We start from the raw sequence: 15,907 nt of genomic DNA, 5'->3' as shown, positions 1-15,907 counted from the left end.
ACAAATCTACATTTTGGCATTAGCCACCGTCACACATGGAAGCAGCGCTGTAACAGAACAGGCTTATTTATTTCCCCCGCTGTAGTCCTCAAGAACACTAAGTGCAGCACTGTTCCTCTGAACAGGCAAATGAAATGGAAACACTTGAACGTGAATCCAAGTTTTGTTCCTAAAGCAGTGAATATTTTTCATTGACAGTAATGAAACAAATCATTGATTCAATGAATGAATTTAGTTGGTTGAAAATTTTCATTTAGTTAAAGAAGATGACTCCTTCAAATCAGGTTGAGATTTTTATAAAAATTCACATTCTGTAAATTAGCTTTCACAGTTATATAGACGGGGCTGATCCTTATGTAGAATTAGATACACAAAGCATTTTACTTACTTGTTTTTTAAATGTTTCAGAGTTTAAAACACTGCTTTGCTTAAATTTTACCTATTGGTACTTAACATACTACTGAATGTGTAAAAGTATCTTCCCCAAAATCTAGCTGTATTAAACACTGGTTTTCAATACGAACTTGTAGTCTAAAAATAGTCACAACAAATGGGAAGATAAATTTAGAGGAATTATTTGCAGAAGCATGATAGTTTGGGGTTTGTTTGTTTTTTTATTCCCCTCCCCCAGCTATATGCTGAATTCATCTAATTGGCTGTAGCCAAATGAACAAGTAAATGCATCAGCAAAATATTCACTCTTAAGTTTTCAGTTAAAAAAAATAAAAAAATCATTAAACAAATGCATTTCTCTCCTCCCAAGCCCCTCCCAGTTTCTAAGTCTGAAGAGGAGGGAATTAATAAAAACACATAAATGGATGCTTTAAAATACACAAAGTAAAAATTGAATTCGCTATTAACCATTTGCAGAAGAGGCAAAGTAGCAGTTATACAAATTACACAAAAATCTACTGTAATTCTTACATTAGTATAAAGTGATTTCACCAAAGGAATTATTTCAATATTTCACATTACAGTTAAGATAGAAGAGGCGTGTCAAATGCTCTGACACCCTTGTTAATATAATCTATCCTAGATTACACACGACAGTTTTAAGAAAGGACCCTTAAATGATCTACAACTGTAACATGTTATTGGCCTAAAAACAAAACAAAACAAAACAAAAAAAAATCACTTGCAATACCTCACAGAATCTTCACTTTAAAGCATGACCACCTTGTAAGAGTCCTTGTCAAATAACCTGCAGAAATAATAGAGCATCTTGCTACGAGTGCTCAACCCTCTCGCTTGCGTGACTAGGCACCAGTCGGTTTCATCTGAGAAAAAAATTCAAGTAAGACTAAGCTGTGCTGGCTTTTGAGAGTGTTTGCAGATGGTTCAAGTGCTGGAGGTCCAAACATGCATTTGTTTTGCTATTTGGTGCACGTAACCAATATCAGGTCTTTGATCGGGATCGGGGTATATGCACATGCTGACCAACTCCCGTAGCTGAAAGACAGAAAAACAGGCATGCAAACATGTAAATGAATCAGCTCGGTTCTCCCTGGAAAAGGCTTTGGGGCTGTTTGAGCACTGGGCTGCTGGGCAGGAGCTAGGAGCCCTTGTACACACAAATGGTCCTGGGCAGACTGCAGGCACACATTTGTTCCCCCTCCCCTCCTGCCCCATGGAAGGACTAGAGAGACCCTTTTCCACCAAACCATCAGCACAGGAGCTTTAATCCACACATCACAGCGGATTTTGTGTCATTTACACTGCACTGCTAGCATCCATACATTTGGTGGGTTCGCTGTTGACTGCTCAGAGATGTCGCACGGCTCCAGAGGGCCCAGCAGCCGCCTGGCTGCTCCATCGCTCCTGACTCTGCAAGTTTCAGAGCTTTAGAAGCAAGCAGAAACAGCCTTTTTTCTAGTGGGATTTTTGATTTGTTTCAGAGAAGTGGTGAGGCTGACCAGTGCCATCAGGTGAGAGCAGCTCGCTCAGCAGGGCCCGTGGCACAGCAGGGGCACCGGGAGCTGGGCACCAGGGGCAGGGCAGGGGCAGGAGCAGGACGTGCACGTGAGGAAGGAAGGACTGAGCTTCCAGACGTCCAGGTGAGCCGACAGACACGGATGGACGCGTCAGTGAAAGGGGAATCAGAAGAAAGTAGAAGGAGGGGTTTAAAAACCTGTCCTGAACAGAACTCTCCCGTACAGCAACCATACGCCCCACATCAGCCTTTGTAACCAGCCGGGAGGGTTTTAACGTAAAACATCTGAACAGCACCTCTGCCTTCAGACACAGGATGCCTGAGCACGGCTGTCAAACACCAGTGTTTCCTAGAAAACCTTTGTGAAGGAGAGACTGGTCATTGATTATGTTTAATAAATAAAATGCAGAAGGGTGAAGTCTCCCCACCTCCCTACACTCTTTATTGTGCACATGAAAGATTGTAGCTTTTAATTATACAGACACTGAAAGCTGCTCGTACCCCCGAGGCATAGGGAGAAACAGCCTTGAGCCTCTGATCTTCTCACATCCTCCCAGTAGCCACAGTGCCAATTATTTTAATGGTAATTAAAAGCATGACCATACAGCTATCAGGCACACATTTCAGCTGCATTACTGAACGTACCCAAATGAGGTTTCAGCTCTGTGCAGAGCCAGGCCCCATGCTGCAGGTTGGCGCAGGGGCTGAAGCCCACTCCAGCAGGATTTCTGGGGGCAGTCAGCACGTGGGCAGGACGGTGCCAGGGGCACACGTCCCATGCAAGCAGGACGCGCCATAACGCTGTCGCTACCTCACCACCTCCTGATCCTGCTGCAGGCACACACACAGATATAAAACCTGGCCAGCCCATCCTCTGTAAACTCAGCCCCGCTGTCCCTCTGGCCCTGTCCCACTCTCACTCCTGCTGTGGTGACCTGTCTGATTCATCTGGGGGCACGTGGTGGTTTGTAACAGCTGAGACCCCAACGATTTAACACGCACCTGAGCCCTGAGATGTCCACAACAAAGCACCCACAAACAACCACCGTGCTTCTAAAGCTCTGCCCGAAGCCTGCGCTCCCAGTCCAATGTATCCACGCAGCAATGTGCTCCCAGGCAAACCAAGGCGCTTCGGCAGAGTGGGGAGTTCTGTTCTCAACCACCACGGTGCAGGCACTTCACCATCAGCTGTAAGGAACCGGGAGACCACGCTCTGATAGTCAACCCATGACTAGTAAGCTCGTCTCTGAGAGAAAACTAATCCTGGCTGGAGTCCCAGCTCCTCCTGCTAACAAAGAGTAAGCCAGTTCCTCGTGAGACTGGGCTGAACAAAAGGCGACCGCCAGGAGACACCACTGAAGGGGAGCACCATTAAAGCAGGCATTTCCCATAAATGCTCTGCCTTGTCTATGGGAAATGATGCCCCATGTAAAACACTCGTGGGTCAGCAGCTGGCCTGCAGCCGAAGCCTTGTTTTGAGGCTGCCAGGTGAAGGACGGGCGTGCTGACGGCTCCACAGCACCACAAAGCTGGTAGCTTGGCACAGCCTAACCCACATCCCTGCCCTGGGCTGGGAGGATGCAAAGGCTCTGCTGCCTTCCCACATCACTAACAACCCTGCTGCAGGGACAATATTAGGGTGGCTTACAGAATCTGCCCTTTCCATCTAAGATGAAGACACTCTTCAAGGAAAACACACACACCCAGACAGAGGTAACCAACCCCTGCCCATCACGGGAAGAACGGATTCCTTCTGGTGCAGCTTGCTGCTGCCCGGAGTGCTGCCACATTTCTGAGCCTCTCAGAAGGACCCAGCCTGCATGGCTGGTGGAAGACACTAACCCACCTTTGTCTTTGTCTCCCCACTCCAAAATAATCTCCGAAGTCCAATCTTTAAAGCCACCTACAGCACCAGATACCACTCGTGGTGGAGCCATGTTCAGAATTAAAGCTCTTTGTGGTTGATGTAAGCAGCAGCAGCTCATACAGCGAGCTAAGCTACAGCCAAAGGCACAGCCCTCCTCAGACTTTGTCAAGCATTCTGTTAATAGTGTATGAACACCATCTGGAGTCTAGTTCTCTGGGACCTGGCGCCTTTGAGCTTTAAACCATCCTTCTCACCCTGGATTGTATCACTACACTACACACACTCTTTAGCACTGCCAGAGGGAAGCAAACAGACAGTAATTGTAAAGACAGGAAACACATCTGTCAACTTACACTAATTCTTGCTGCCAGCAGGCATATCCTGAGATGCATGCTGCAACAGCATGGCGAACGGGAAGGCACAGAGCTGGGACTTGCTGCCACGGCAGCTTGGGAAAAAAATTCCACTTTTCCACAACAGTTCTCGAATAATCTTCTCACAATAGCTCTTTTTTGCTATGTAACTTACGTAGGCTGTGTGGTGGCCCGGAGGACAGCACGACACCAGCCCCAGGGGACTGCATCGTGGCTCAGGCCGGAGTGAGGCACAGCTCCACGCAGGCTCCTCTGCAGCCCTGCCTGAGCGACTCACCCCGTGCAGCGCCGCCTGCAGCTCGCCCAAACTTGGTGAAACCTTGGTGTTCTTACTCCTCTTTTAAATGCCATTAAAGGGAGTTCATTATGTCCAGTCCAGGGAAAAGCACTCCTGCACCCCACTCAGCCCTGTGCCCCCCAGCGCACAGCAGCCCAGATGCTGAGCAGGTCGGGCACGAGGCCGCCGCTACCTGCTGTGTGCGGTGTTTGCCCTGAAGCCTGCCTCCTGCTCCTCAGAACTTTGAGGCAGAAATAAAACAAAAGAAAACCCGTGAAGGATACGATGAACATTCAAAATTACATTAGCCATTTCCTTTCAAATAGCAGGCAACTGTAACTGAATGAGGAAGTAAGGAAAACAGATGGTTTGTCAAGGTAAGGAAAAGAAAGCTTAAAAGAAAAAAAAGCAAAGCTCAAACAGCCCTGCCTAAAAAACACCACGGGTGTTTGCAGCTGGAAACATCGCAGAGCAAGTATGCAGAGTGGATTTTTTTTTTAAGGTAGACCAGCTGAGCTTCTGCTCTCCATCCCTTCCTTTCATATGAACAAAACCCAAACTTCAACCCCCCCACACACAGCTGGTGTATTGACACTTACTGTGTTAGAGTAAGCGACTTTCCTTCCCTCCCCCTCTATTTAAAAAATAAAGAAAGAAAGAAAGAATTCCCCTCCTTGTAACAAACTGAAATCTACATAAACAAAAATTTAAGCGCTGGTTTTATGGTATGTTATTTTAAGGGAAGGGAAGCAAGGAGAGGGCTTTCCCACGGTTCATTGTTGTTTTTTGCCAGCATAACAGACTTTCAGTATCAAAATGCTCCCCATGTTAAGAAATCGCATTAAGAAAATCTTTTCTGTCTTAATTTAGCTTGTTGATATTCAGACATCACAACAATAGCTCCCTTAGCCAGCCATAAAGGCACCCGGGGCATTCTCTCTGGCCAGCCCCTGCTCTACCTCTTTTTCTCCCGGCCTCCTCTCCTGTGCTCGGGGAGGTACCTCACAGCATCCCCACATTCCCCTCCAAAAATGCTCCCAATTTACCTTTTCAGAATAATGTTCAGCTGGAAGAGGTGGGTAGTCACATTGCTCTATTTTTTGGCAAAGAGAAAACAGGTTCATTTTATCTCCATAGAAAGGACTCTGAAGAGCTGCCATCTGGAGAGAAAAACAGAGAAAGCGTTTCAGAAATGGGAAAGCTTTAATAGCCCTCAGTACTGCCGATTTGCAGGAGCAAATTTCGTTCTTTGACTGTGAGCAAATGCTGCCGCCGAGGTCAGACAGCTCCGCACACCGGAGGGGCTCCCCGAGGCCCCGCCGCCCTCGCAGGGGGCGCAGAGCTGTGGCTGTGTCCCCAGGCCCCACTCCTTATGGGTCCCCCCGAGCCATCCTGCAGCAGGCGGCCGGGGGCAGCGGGCTCTGGGCAGGGCTTGCACCGCCTTCCCTGCACACACACGGAGCCACGCGTCTCTCCCCCCTGCACCTCATTACACGGCGAAGTCCCTACACATTTTCCCATCACTGTGGTTATTTGCCAAAAACATTTCAGACGTAGAGCTGTCTGTAAACAGCGGCCCAGAGCACGCAGCACAGAAGAACCGGCTCATTTACATAGAGGAAGGGTGCTCGTGCTGCTGGGCAGCCGGTTAGAAACCAAACGGTTCAAAGAGGACTGAAAACCTGATAAATGTGTTCATCTCTTCACAAAGCAGCTCCGCTGTCTTTGATAACTGTTACGGTTTCAACCTTCCCCGGTTATGATCATGTTCAGAACAGCCAATGCATTTGCTCTCTGTGACTGGTAAATTTTTAATAGACTGCTACAAGAAATAAATGGATTGATTTTGAACATTTGGCTACCTAGAATACAAAGAACCTTTTAATGTGAGTGATGCAGTTCAGCCTTTACAGGAACAATCATCCCCTCCCCCTGCAAATTTGCTATTTAGGAGAGAGCATCCCAGGCAGTTTGGGGATCCAAACTGCTGAAACTTTTCCCCATCGGTCTGGGCTTTTTCCTCTTCAGATGCTGTTTTATTAATCCAGTATTTGCATCTCCAAACCCACGACAGATGTCTGACATAAACAGATTATTCACCCAGCACAGAGAGCACAACGGAAGGCTCTCGGTGGGGAAAAACTCCTTACAGAGCACACAGAGGCTCCTTACAGAGAGATGTTTACATGATACTTAAGTGTCAGGAAGGAAACTGCATCTCTGTGTGTGGAAAATCGCCTATACTGCAAGTTTTTAACCAGGAGGTCTAAATGAGCACTGAACAACAAGCCCCAGGAAGGCAGCCCCAGGAGGAGGGGCTTTCTGAACACAGGGGGGCACAAACGATGCCGGTGTCAGGGCTGCCCACCGGGACCCACCAGCACCACACCACGGGGCTGTGCAGGCGGCCACGAGGCACAGGAGCAGGATGCTCGTTACCACCACAGCCCCATCGCTTCTTACTCCGTGCTGTGCTGGTCCTCAAGGCTGCCCAGCACCGCGCCGCACTGCCCTGCCTCCGCCTGACGAAGCGCCACTGGATAATTGTTGGCATTATCCACTCTGTTTAGATATTTAAAGCATTTTGCCACGAGCTGCATCAAATTGGCAAGCTTTTCATACTGAGGCCAGCTGAAGTTGATGCTTCTCACTATGTCTTTAACAGGGGGTTATTTGATAATTATTAGTCTTTTGCTCATTACCATGCGCTGTGAAAGCCATCAGAAGAACACTGTCCTGCTGCTGACACACAGCAAGCTCCCTGCAGAATTAAAAACAGTCAATACTGGATCTTCTACTCTATTATCCTGCAGTTAGGAATCATGACTGATGGATCATTAGTGCCTTGGTGACAGGCAGGCAGTTGTGAGTGGGGCAGGGTCTGAAAACGTTTGGGTTTCATTCCCAGCCGTCGGACGTGGCCCGGCACGGGGTGCTGCAGGGGAAGGCTGCAAAATTGCACTGCAATGAACATACATCAAGTGCTAAGCAATGCAGGACACGCTAAGAGAAACTATACTTGGTCTGAATCATAAAGACTTCTTTAAAACAATCTAAGGTTATCACATTTCTGCCTTGCTAACCTGCAACACGCATTGGCACAATGAATCCTGAGCCTTACAGAAAAGCAACAAGAAATGTCCTGGGCATTTGCTTTCATGCCACTTACCCAAGGTTATCTTCCTTCGTGCCTCCCAACTAGCTTTTTTTGCACAAGGCTCTTTCAGAGATATTTATCAGATATCCAGAGTGGCATAAAAATGGCAAAGCAGAATATCCCAAGGTACCCAAAGCACACTGAAGGACACAGTGAATGGAGTACAGAGCTCCCAAAAACATTTCAGGAAAATCACAGGCTTGTTCAGTTTTCTGGCTGCAGTGCTCCAGGTGACACAGCTTGCAGTGTTTGCTGTGCCTGTGACATTCACTGTGCTTGGCTGCAGGTTGAGAGAGAAGAGGAATTACACTTGTAACAGCTCGTAACCCGCAACAAAGGGCTGACCAGCGGCTATGGCTGTCCCTCTCTGCAGTTTCACCCACCATTATCTGCAAAACAGCAATAATGAAGAGCCTTTCCTCATAAGCTTTATAGACCCGAGGTTGAATAATTGAGGACTGGTTTGTGGGCTGCACCCCAATGGCAGGCAGCAGCCCGGAAAGCCTCGGTGCCTGCAGCCCTTCCCAAGTTTTTGAAGGCAAAAGGGTGAAGTTATATCCCTATTGCAGTCATAATGGCAACAGGCAGACCAGTGGGGAAAAATTACACACTGCAATTAGAGCTTCTAATCTCCAATTAGAGATTGATAGCAAACTGCTCCCAATCAGCAGAACAGAAGAGGAGAGCCCAGCACGCAGGACTGCTCCAAGAAAAACAACCACGGGCGAGTTACGGAGGGTGCATAAAGCAATCACGGGTTAAACAAGGTCTCCCAGATTTCAATAGAAAAATCAATAATTTCAGCCTGGTTGAAAAGGATTTTTCAATTCCCATTAACTTTCCCTTCCACATCCAATTAAGTGGTCATGTGCAAAAGAGAAGAAATGAAAAGGAAATAACAGAGGCTTCTGGGGTGGCAGACACAGGGAATTAAAGGGGGAAGAGGCGGCACCCTGGTTGTGGCTGGAACCGGTCTGCGGAGGGCCATGGCTACAGGCGCTCCGTACTCACTAACAACAGCTGATGCTTCATTTGGGTTTGCTTTTGACATTTTGATTAGAACAATTACCGCAGGACAGCCAGATCTCCTTTTAAAATGACCACCATGCAGGATGACTGGTTGAAAAAATACCTATATGGGAATCGCTGTTGGTGCTTAAATTGGTCATCTTGCCAGAACTGCTGAAGCCATTGCTTGTAGCTATGTTCTTGGAATTAACAACTTATTTTCATCCCTCCAAGTGATCTCGCTGACAGATTTCTACAGAAAGTGAGGGATGAAGACAGTTGCTACTGTATTGATAAGATTTAATAAAAATCACTGTACGGTTATGACCGTCAAAGTTAAGTGGTGCTATCTGGCATCACATCCCAAACCCCTCAACGTTATATAAGTGGATTCCAGTGGACACGCACATCTCTGAAGGCAATTTGTACATTAAAGCCCTCTGCAGCTTATCTGCACAATGTATCTGGAAAAATATCAGAAGTGACTCATAACCAAACAAACATGGCTTCCTTACTTTTAAGCCAAATGGAAAAAGATTCTTATTACAAGGAATTAGCCAAGACAAAAATATGTCTCCTTCAAAGATGTATGAATCTGATTTTTAATTTTCCAAAATCTAAGAAGTTTAAAAAGTCAAGTAGCTGTTTATCTAGCGAACACAGAATTGGTAACCATCCAGTCCTTCTTGGAATTTGCAAGATCTCACAGCTCTCGTTCACAAAGTAAAGGCTTACCTACGTAGGAAGTAAATTTAAAAGTGCTTCAGATGCCAAATCTTTCACGTTACTGTAGTACTGCTACTCCTACCAGAGAATTATGTTTAGTGCACAATTAAGTCTTCTTGAGATCTAAGGAGTACTAAGACTACTGTGCCATAAGGAGACCATATTGCCTGCAACAAAAACATATCTTAGCACAACGCTAAATATTTCTCTCTGCATAAATCTGGAGTCCCATCTCCAGTACAGCTCAGTCTCAGAACTGACTCAGAGCAGCCCGATGGAGAAGGTTACCTCGCTGAACAAGCATTCAGCTGTATTAGGTGAGTATTCTTCCCAGAAGTGGTTAACAGCAACAAGCACTTAACTCCTGCCAGAAAGAGCTGTATCATAGGAAAATTTGCTTTTTTACTGTCTTGTCCTAAAGGTTTGTTTACCAACTAGCTGAATTACATGTTTAACTACAGCTGTTTTCATATCTAATTAGCTCACAAAATAATTGCATTTTCACTTATTCTCTCATTCCGTCTAGCTGTGAGAAATTGCAGTGAGAAGAAAAATTTCATCATTTCACATAATTGAAAGTAACTCAGGAAAGCATGACCCTGACACTTGGAGGTCTATTATCCAAAGAGGATATGAGCAGTAGCCTTATAATTAAACATCCTAGGGATTTTTAATTCTCTGGGCAAGGATAAAAACTTTCTAAATGCTGACTTGCACTTTCGCTTGAATTCAAAGATGACACATACATTTAAAATTATTAATGACCACAATGTTGTTCCAAACTCTGATTTCTGATAAAAACGAAATCACAAAACCCAAAGTAGTTATAGTCATAGCACCTATTTTTAAAATGCATGTAATAAACACATGTAAAAATACTTTAAAAACTAGTTACATGGTAAGCATGCAGTTCATACAAAGTGTGCCTGCTTTGTATCTGTGCATTTGTCTGTAAGACAATGTACAATTAGAAAATACTCCAGCTATATTCTAATACAGTTAAAGGAACGGTGATTTCATGTTATATAAAAACCCTACTTTTCATTATCAAAAGCTCTCAAAATTAACATACTCCAGTTGGTCAGAATTCCATTAAACAAACCAGTAGCTTACGTTCAAATAAGTCTTCTATTGTTAGAACAACTGGCATTCAGGAGAAACTATGAATACGCTGCCCTCATTACAGCTCTCCTCACAGTTAGAAGAACGAAATGCAGTAAACTGGCTTGTTTGTATCTGTATCCTCAGCATCTACTGGGACCTACTAAATTAACTTTGCGTAAGTACCATGCTGTATGGCACAATTTCTTTGTTCTTCAAGTTCAAAAAAATCACATCATGAGTACAGAGTTATTTTTTCAGAAAGTTTCTCAACAGCTAAGCTAAAATAAGTCTGACCTACTCAATTCCTGTTTCACTATACTCTGTGGTTAAGACAAACGGGGAAAAAAGTTAGAAGATACTTACTTCATACAATAAACAGCCCAAAGACCAGATATCAGATTTAAAGTTATAGCCGTTTTCATGTATTCTTTCTGGGGACATATAGTATGGAGTTCCCACTGTAAAGAAAATGAACAAATGAGGAGTTACTGTCTTAGAAAGAGACAGTGCAACCTGCATCGTACAGAAGTTTGACTTTGCTCAAGGACTAGGTTTAGCACATATTGCTCATTAGAAGAGACTGGCACAAAAATTTGGAAAGAAGTCATGGTTTCAAAGGCACATTCTTATGTAGAACCAAAAATATAATCACATGAAAAGCTAGAGAACTGCTGAACGTTACTGGAAATATCTTCTGTATTTCTGAAATTTGAGGAAAGTTATCTCCCCCTTCCAAGTACCGCCGGAGCGGCTCACGGACAGAGCTGTTGTAAACGATCATTCTCCTTTGGTTCACTCAACAGCATATGAAACTGCAAGTTAGATGTCATGAATGTACACTGCTAAAACAAGAATCCTGTGACAGCACATCCATTGAAAGTTCACTTGACATACACCGCACTAGCAGCATGACAGATCAGCTGCAGATATGATGACGGGGTACCCTTTTTAAGAGTTCAGGAGACCATTTACTGTAGCAGAGAAATGGAAGTAACAAGTCTGACATCAGACAGGTATTCGAAAACTTTCTGGAAGAAGCAAGATAATAATTCCAAACTTTAAAACACTGTTCCAACTCACAGTCATGTTAGAAGCTGTGGGATTTCTATCTACTTCCAGAAGTCTGTATTTTATCACAAGAAATTTACTACAGCATTTTGGACAGGACTTACAGGAAATTATTAATAAATTCCTTACCTCAAAAAGGCTCTTTTTAAAATCCTAAATAAGTTTCAGTTGTGGTACTGAAAATACAAGACATCCTGGCAGTCTCAGCTACATCAAATAATCCTCAGATACATCATTTATTAAAACATCCAAGGACTTTATATGCTCTCTTTTCTCCTGCGTCCCTGTCCCCTGTCAATTTTTTTTTTTTTTTTTCATTTGGCATTCCAGTGTATCCTTCTCCTAATTAAAGACGTTTCTCACAAGATGGCAAATGCTTCATTTGCCCGTAACTTTCAGTTTACAATTTCTTCATTCTAAACCCTGACCACAGACAGCTGAAAGATTCCTAAGCAGATGAACGGTGTTAGCGACAGGGGGGAGAGCTGCCACCGCCTTCCCCCAGCTTTCCTGAAGGGGGGATTGGCACTCTGTAGGAAACAAATTACTTTTGGAGTGGAAAGCAACAACTTCCTGAAAGGCAAAATCCCCCTCAGAGTGCACACAGGACGCAGCACAAACCGGGGGGCTGCTGAGGTCTCTGTGAAACCCAGGCAAAGGCACCTCAAGCACCGTGAGCTCAGACCACACTGCGTTAAGTGCACAGGTGAGCCAAAACTTATCTGCATTCCTCTGTCATCCAGAAAACCTAAACACAGGCCGGGATTCCACTGGTATAGGCACTGTACAATTCACAGGACAGAAAGATGTGTACAGCCTCAAATAATTCATGGGCACATAAACCAAGACAGAGAGGAGCAGCTGGGCACGGGGCAGCCCCTGGGCGGCCAGGCAATACTAGTTAGTACATCAGCATCCTAGCAGAGCTGAAAATCAAAGACAGAAATATTTTCTTAGGTTATTTAGTCAAAACAAAGAGCATTGATTTGAAGTTACCACTATCAATGCAACTACCCAATTTATTCCAAAGCAATGCATATATACAACTCTACTCATCAAAACAGATCAAGTAACCAAGAAAGGGGACCACTTCCCTGACTGGCTCATTTATTTGGTCCCCCAGGAGTTTCAGTAATCAGGAGCACTACATGATGAATTCAGCTTGCGTTTGCAGGTCATTCAAGCAAGAAATTACTTCACTTTCAAGGTGAGGAGTACAAAGCAAGAAAGTACATTTTTGCAAATTCTACACAGACTACAAGATGGGAAAAATAACACATGGAGATTATTATATTTCCTTGCTCAATAATATCACATCCAGCCTAGGAGTATGCTGAACTGATGTTGTCCCAGATCTGTCTGGCTTTAATTGCCAGGAAAAGGCCTCTACATGTGGATTGGACCAGAGTTCTGTCGATAGTCAGTACTTTTTAACACACTGCAGAGTAACTTCACAGAACAGCCTGAGCAGACAGGACTCATTCAAAGAATCCAGCAAGGCTTTCCATGGATGTCTCCCCTGTGCATGCAAAATGCACACGATGCACACAGGTCTCCAAGTAATTCCCATACAGCTTCCAGATTTCCGTGGAAGAGCTGCACTCGGTTAGAATAGCACCGATTCATTTTCCTCCTTAAAAACATGCAACTGTGGAAAAAACAGTGATTAGTTAAACTCTTGAAAACAGTTCTGGAAGTCTCCATTGAACATGAGCATGTAAGACACTTTGCTACTTTTCACTTCTCAGTGCTTCTTCTCATCTGAAATCTGACAAGAAAGTTACCAGACTAGACAGAAGAGAAAACTTCCTGCCCTTCACCAGCAGGGAGTGAAGGAGCTGTGTAGGGGTGGACCACAGCACCCAGAACTGGCAGGAGGGAACGTGGAGGTTGTTCCCACTCTTACTTCCCGAGGTCTGCGTGCTTCAGAGGATGCGGTGCCAGCGGTGGCCTCCAGCAGTAGCTGCTCTTGCTATCAGTTATTCTGGGTCACTGCGTAACGAGCTCAGAGCAAATAACAATGTGTGGGCTCTAAAGTTACGGCCTTGCCTTCCGCGTTAGCAGGGGTCTGCTTGGTAGGCTAAAATTGTCGTTTCGGATAATGCCTTAAAACAACCTTCGATCAAAGCAAAATGACAGGGTTTACAACATGGATGAGTGCGTTCTAGTCCATATTTGATTTTTTTGTGCATTAGTCTGTTCCATTATATTAATAGGTCTGTGGAGCAGTCCCTGCCTGATCTGATTTTATGAAGCCTACCTTGCACATTTACCTATCATTACTGTAGTGTTGTCAGCAAATGTACGAACAAGCAGGACTCCGCGTTTCAAAACTGATGCATTAATTTTTAAATAACTGTCATGATAAAAGACTGACAAGCCCAATTCTCTTTATGGCTTGTCCAACATTATGTGGGAATCTCCTGTAATGAGCATCTTCTAGAGAACCGCACAAGACTTCCAATGCAATCAGTCAGGGCTCACCATTGCATTACATTAGTCAATTTGACAAGAATAGTCTAATCGGAGACTATTAATCAGAAACTTTCTTTGGCATTTGCCCTGCTGAAAATACAAAATATTGTTCAGATTCAATATTAATCACCAGCTGCTAGAGTAATGCCTTTAAAGTTATAAAGGTCACAAAACGATAGAGAAGAGTATGACTAAGCAAGCATCTTCCCATTCTATTCCTGAAAGTCGAAGCACTTCACTGAATATCAGCCTGCTTCACAGACCCCAGAACAGCATTTCTTCCTCCCTTCCCAAGCAGCGTGTGTGTGTGTGCACAGCTAAAATGCCCGTGTGGACCAGAACAGCTCTGGTGCAACACCCAAGTTAGGGAAATGCTAATTATTCCAAGTTAAATTAAGAGCAGAGTCTCTTGTTTCACCAGGAAAACACAGGCAAAGTTATCTCAGAAATAAAATTCAAATACCTTTCCTCCCATATACAGTTGGGAACAAACAAAGACTACCTGCAAATCTGATCCATGCTTTTAGGAAGCTCTCTTACAGAGCCTCATTCACTGAATTTAACGTACCACAGATGAGTCTCTTGCAGCAGCACTCTCACACCTTCAGACAGATGTCATTAGACAGAAATCAGCAGAGAATATTTCCAAATACTTTAATAAGTTCTGTACTTTTTTTTTTCTTTTTTTTTTTAAAGTATTATAAAATATAAGTCTTGAAACTAATCTAACTCCATAGCCATATTTGGTTGCAAAATGTAAGAGCAATTGATTAGGAAAGCTTTTATTGCTTTGCCTTCACCAGCACCTTCCAGCTAATCTTCATACCGAGCTGAACACTGTTTCTGTATCTACCACTTTGCTTTCTCACAGCAGGCAACAGAGTTCTGAATATGAAAGAACCTAACAAATTCTGACCTTTATTGTATCTTTACAGAGTATTCCCAGTTTCAAACCAAGAGATATCAGAGAGCAACGTGGGCCTCAAAGGGGTAATACTGATTAAAGCATTCCTTTGTCACCGAGATGTTCCACTCCTGTCAAAACAAACTTCGTAATGTTTTGAAATACTTGTGATTTTTGAAACATGTTCATTGCAAATGAAACAGGCAAAGAACTGTGTTCAAAAACTGGTGATGCCACCCATTAAAAACTTGGTTGTTAAAAACAAACAAACCCACTCAGTTTAAAAATAATAATAAGGTATTTTCAAAACTACCAGCTTAGCTTTAATATGCCGGACACTAAAGCGTATGGCATGAACACGTAGTTACAAAAAATATTTCAGTAGGTTTTAATAATATCAGGTGATGCAAATACAGCACGGAAACAATTCTACTTACAAGTGACAGTCCACAACTCTCACCTGCTGCAGATCTCTCCAGACAAGCTCATAGGCCACCAAGAAAAACGTACAGCATTATTTAAAAGGAGTCTGGTTTTAAAGTATCAGTTTCTAAAAGTTTGTGTAATTTGGGGTATATTTTCACATCTTTTCGCAGAAGAATAACTTGGGAATTAGCTCAGCTTTGGGTAATTGTTTATATATTGTCGTATTTTCAGGAGCCTTAATCTTCTCCTAGTCTGTGATCTATAAGAATACATGAAGTTTCTGTCAAGGATAAGCTTCTTTGGACTACTGAAGAAACATTAAATAATAAAAATGAGATATAATACAGTTCTTCTTTTCATCACCAAAAAAAAAAAATATATACAAAAAAAACACTGAAAGCCTGAGCAACTCAGCTAAGAAAAACAAAGAGCAACTCAGGTTGTGCTTTTCTTGCTTTAGCCATTTTTTAGTGCCAAAAGTACTGGAAAATTTGCAAGTGCCTGAGAGGACACAAGCATGCTGCCTACACAGCAGAGTCGTGACAGCAAAATAAAAATAAAACCGTGGTCAAAGGCACTAAAATGTACATT

At 43.8% G+C, this 15,907-nt stretch overlaps 1 protein-coding gene across 3 annotated transcripts in view; it reads right to left on the bottom strand.

The window, feature by feature from the left end:
• Positions 1-116: 116 nt before the first annotated feature.
• The window catches only part of NEK6 (NIMA related kinase 6), a 58,019-nt gene continuing 42,228 nt past the window's right edge, over positions 117-15,907 (bottom strand). For all 3 annotated transcript variants that reach the window (XM_082775445.1, XM_082775446.1, XM_082775447.1), the window contains exons 8-10: positions 10,807-10,901; positions 5,495-5,608; positions 117-1,449 (exon numbers count right to left, since the gene is read on the bottom strand). In XM_082775445.1, coding sequence (XP_082631571.1) covers positions 1,339-1,449; positions 5,495-5,608; positions 10,807-10,901 — 320 coding nt within the window. In that variant the 3' untranslated portion in view covers positions 117-1,338. The remainder of the gene's footprint in view (positions 1,450-5,494; positions 5,609-10,806; positions 10,902-15,907) is intronic.

Source organism: Aythya marila (assembly GCF_965140915.1).
Source record: "Aythya marila genome assembly, chromosome: 19".
NCBI classification, from domain to species: Eukaryota; Metazoa; Chordata; class Aves; order Anseriformes; family Anatidae; genus Aythya; species Aythya marila.
Note: the sequence above shows the minus strand (reverse complement) of the source record. Positions and strands in the feature narration are given on the sequence as shown.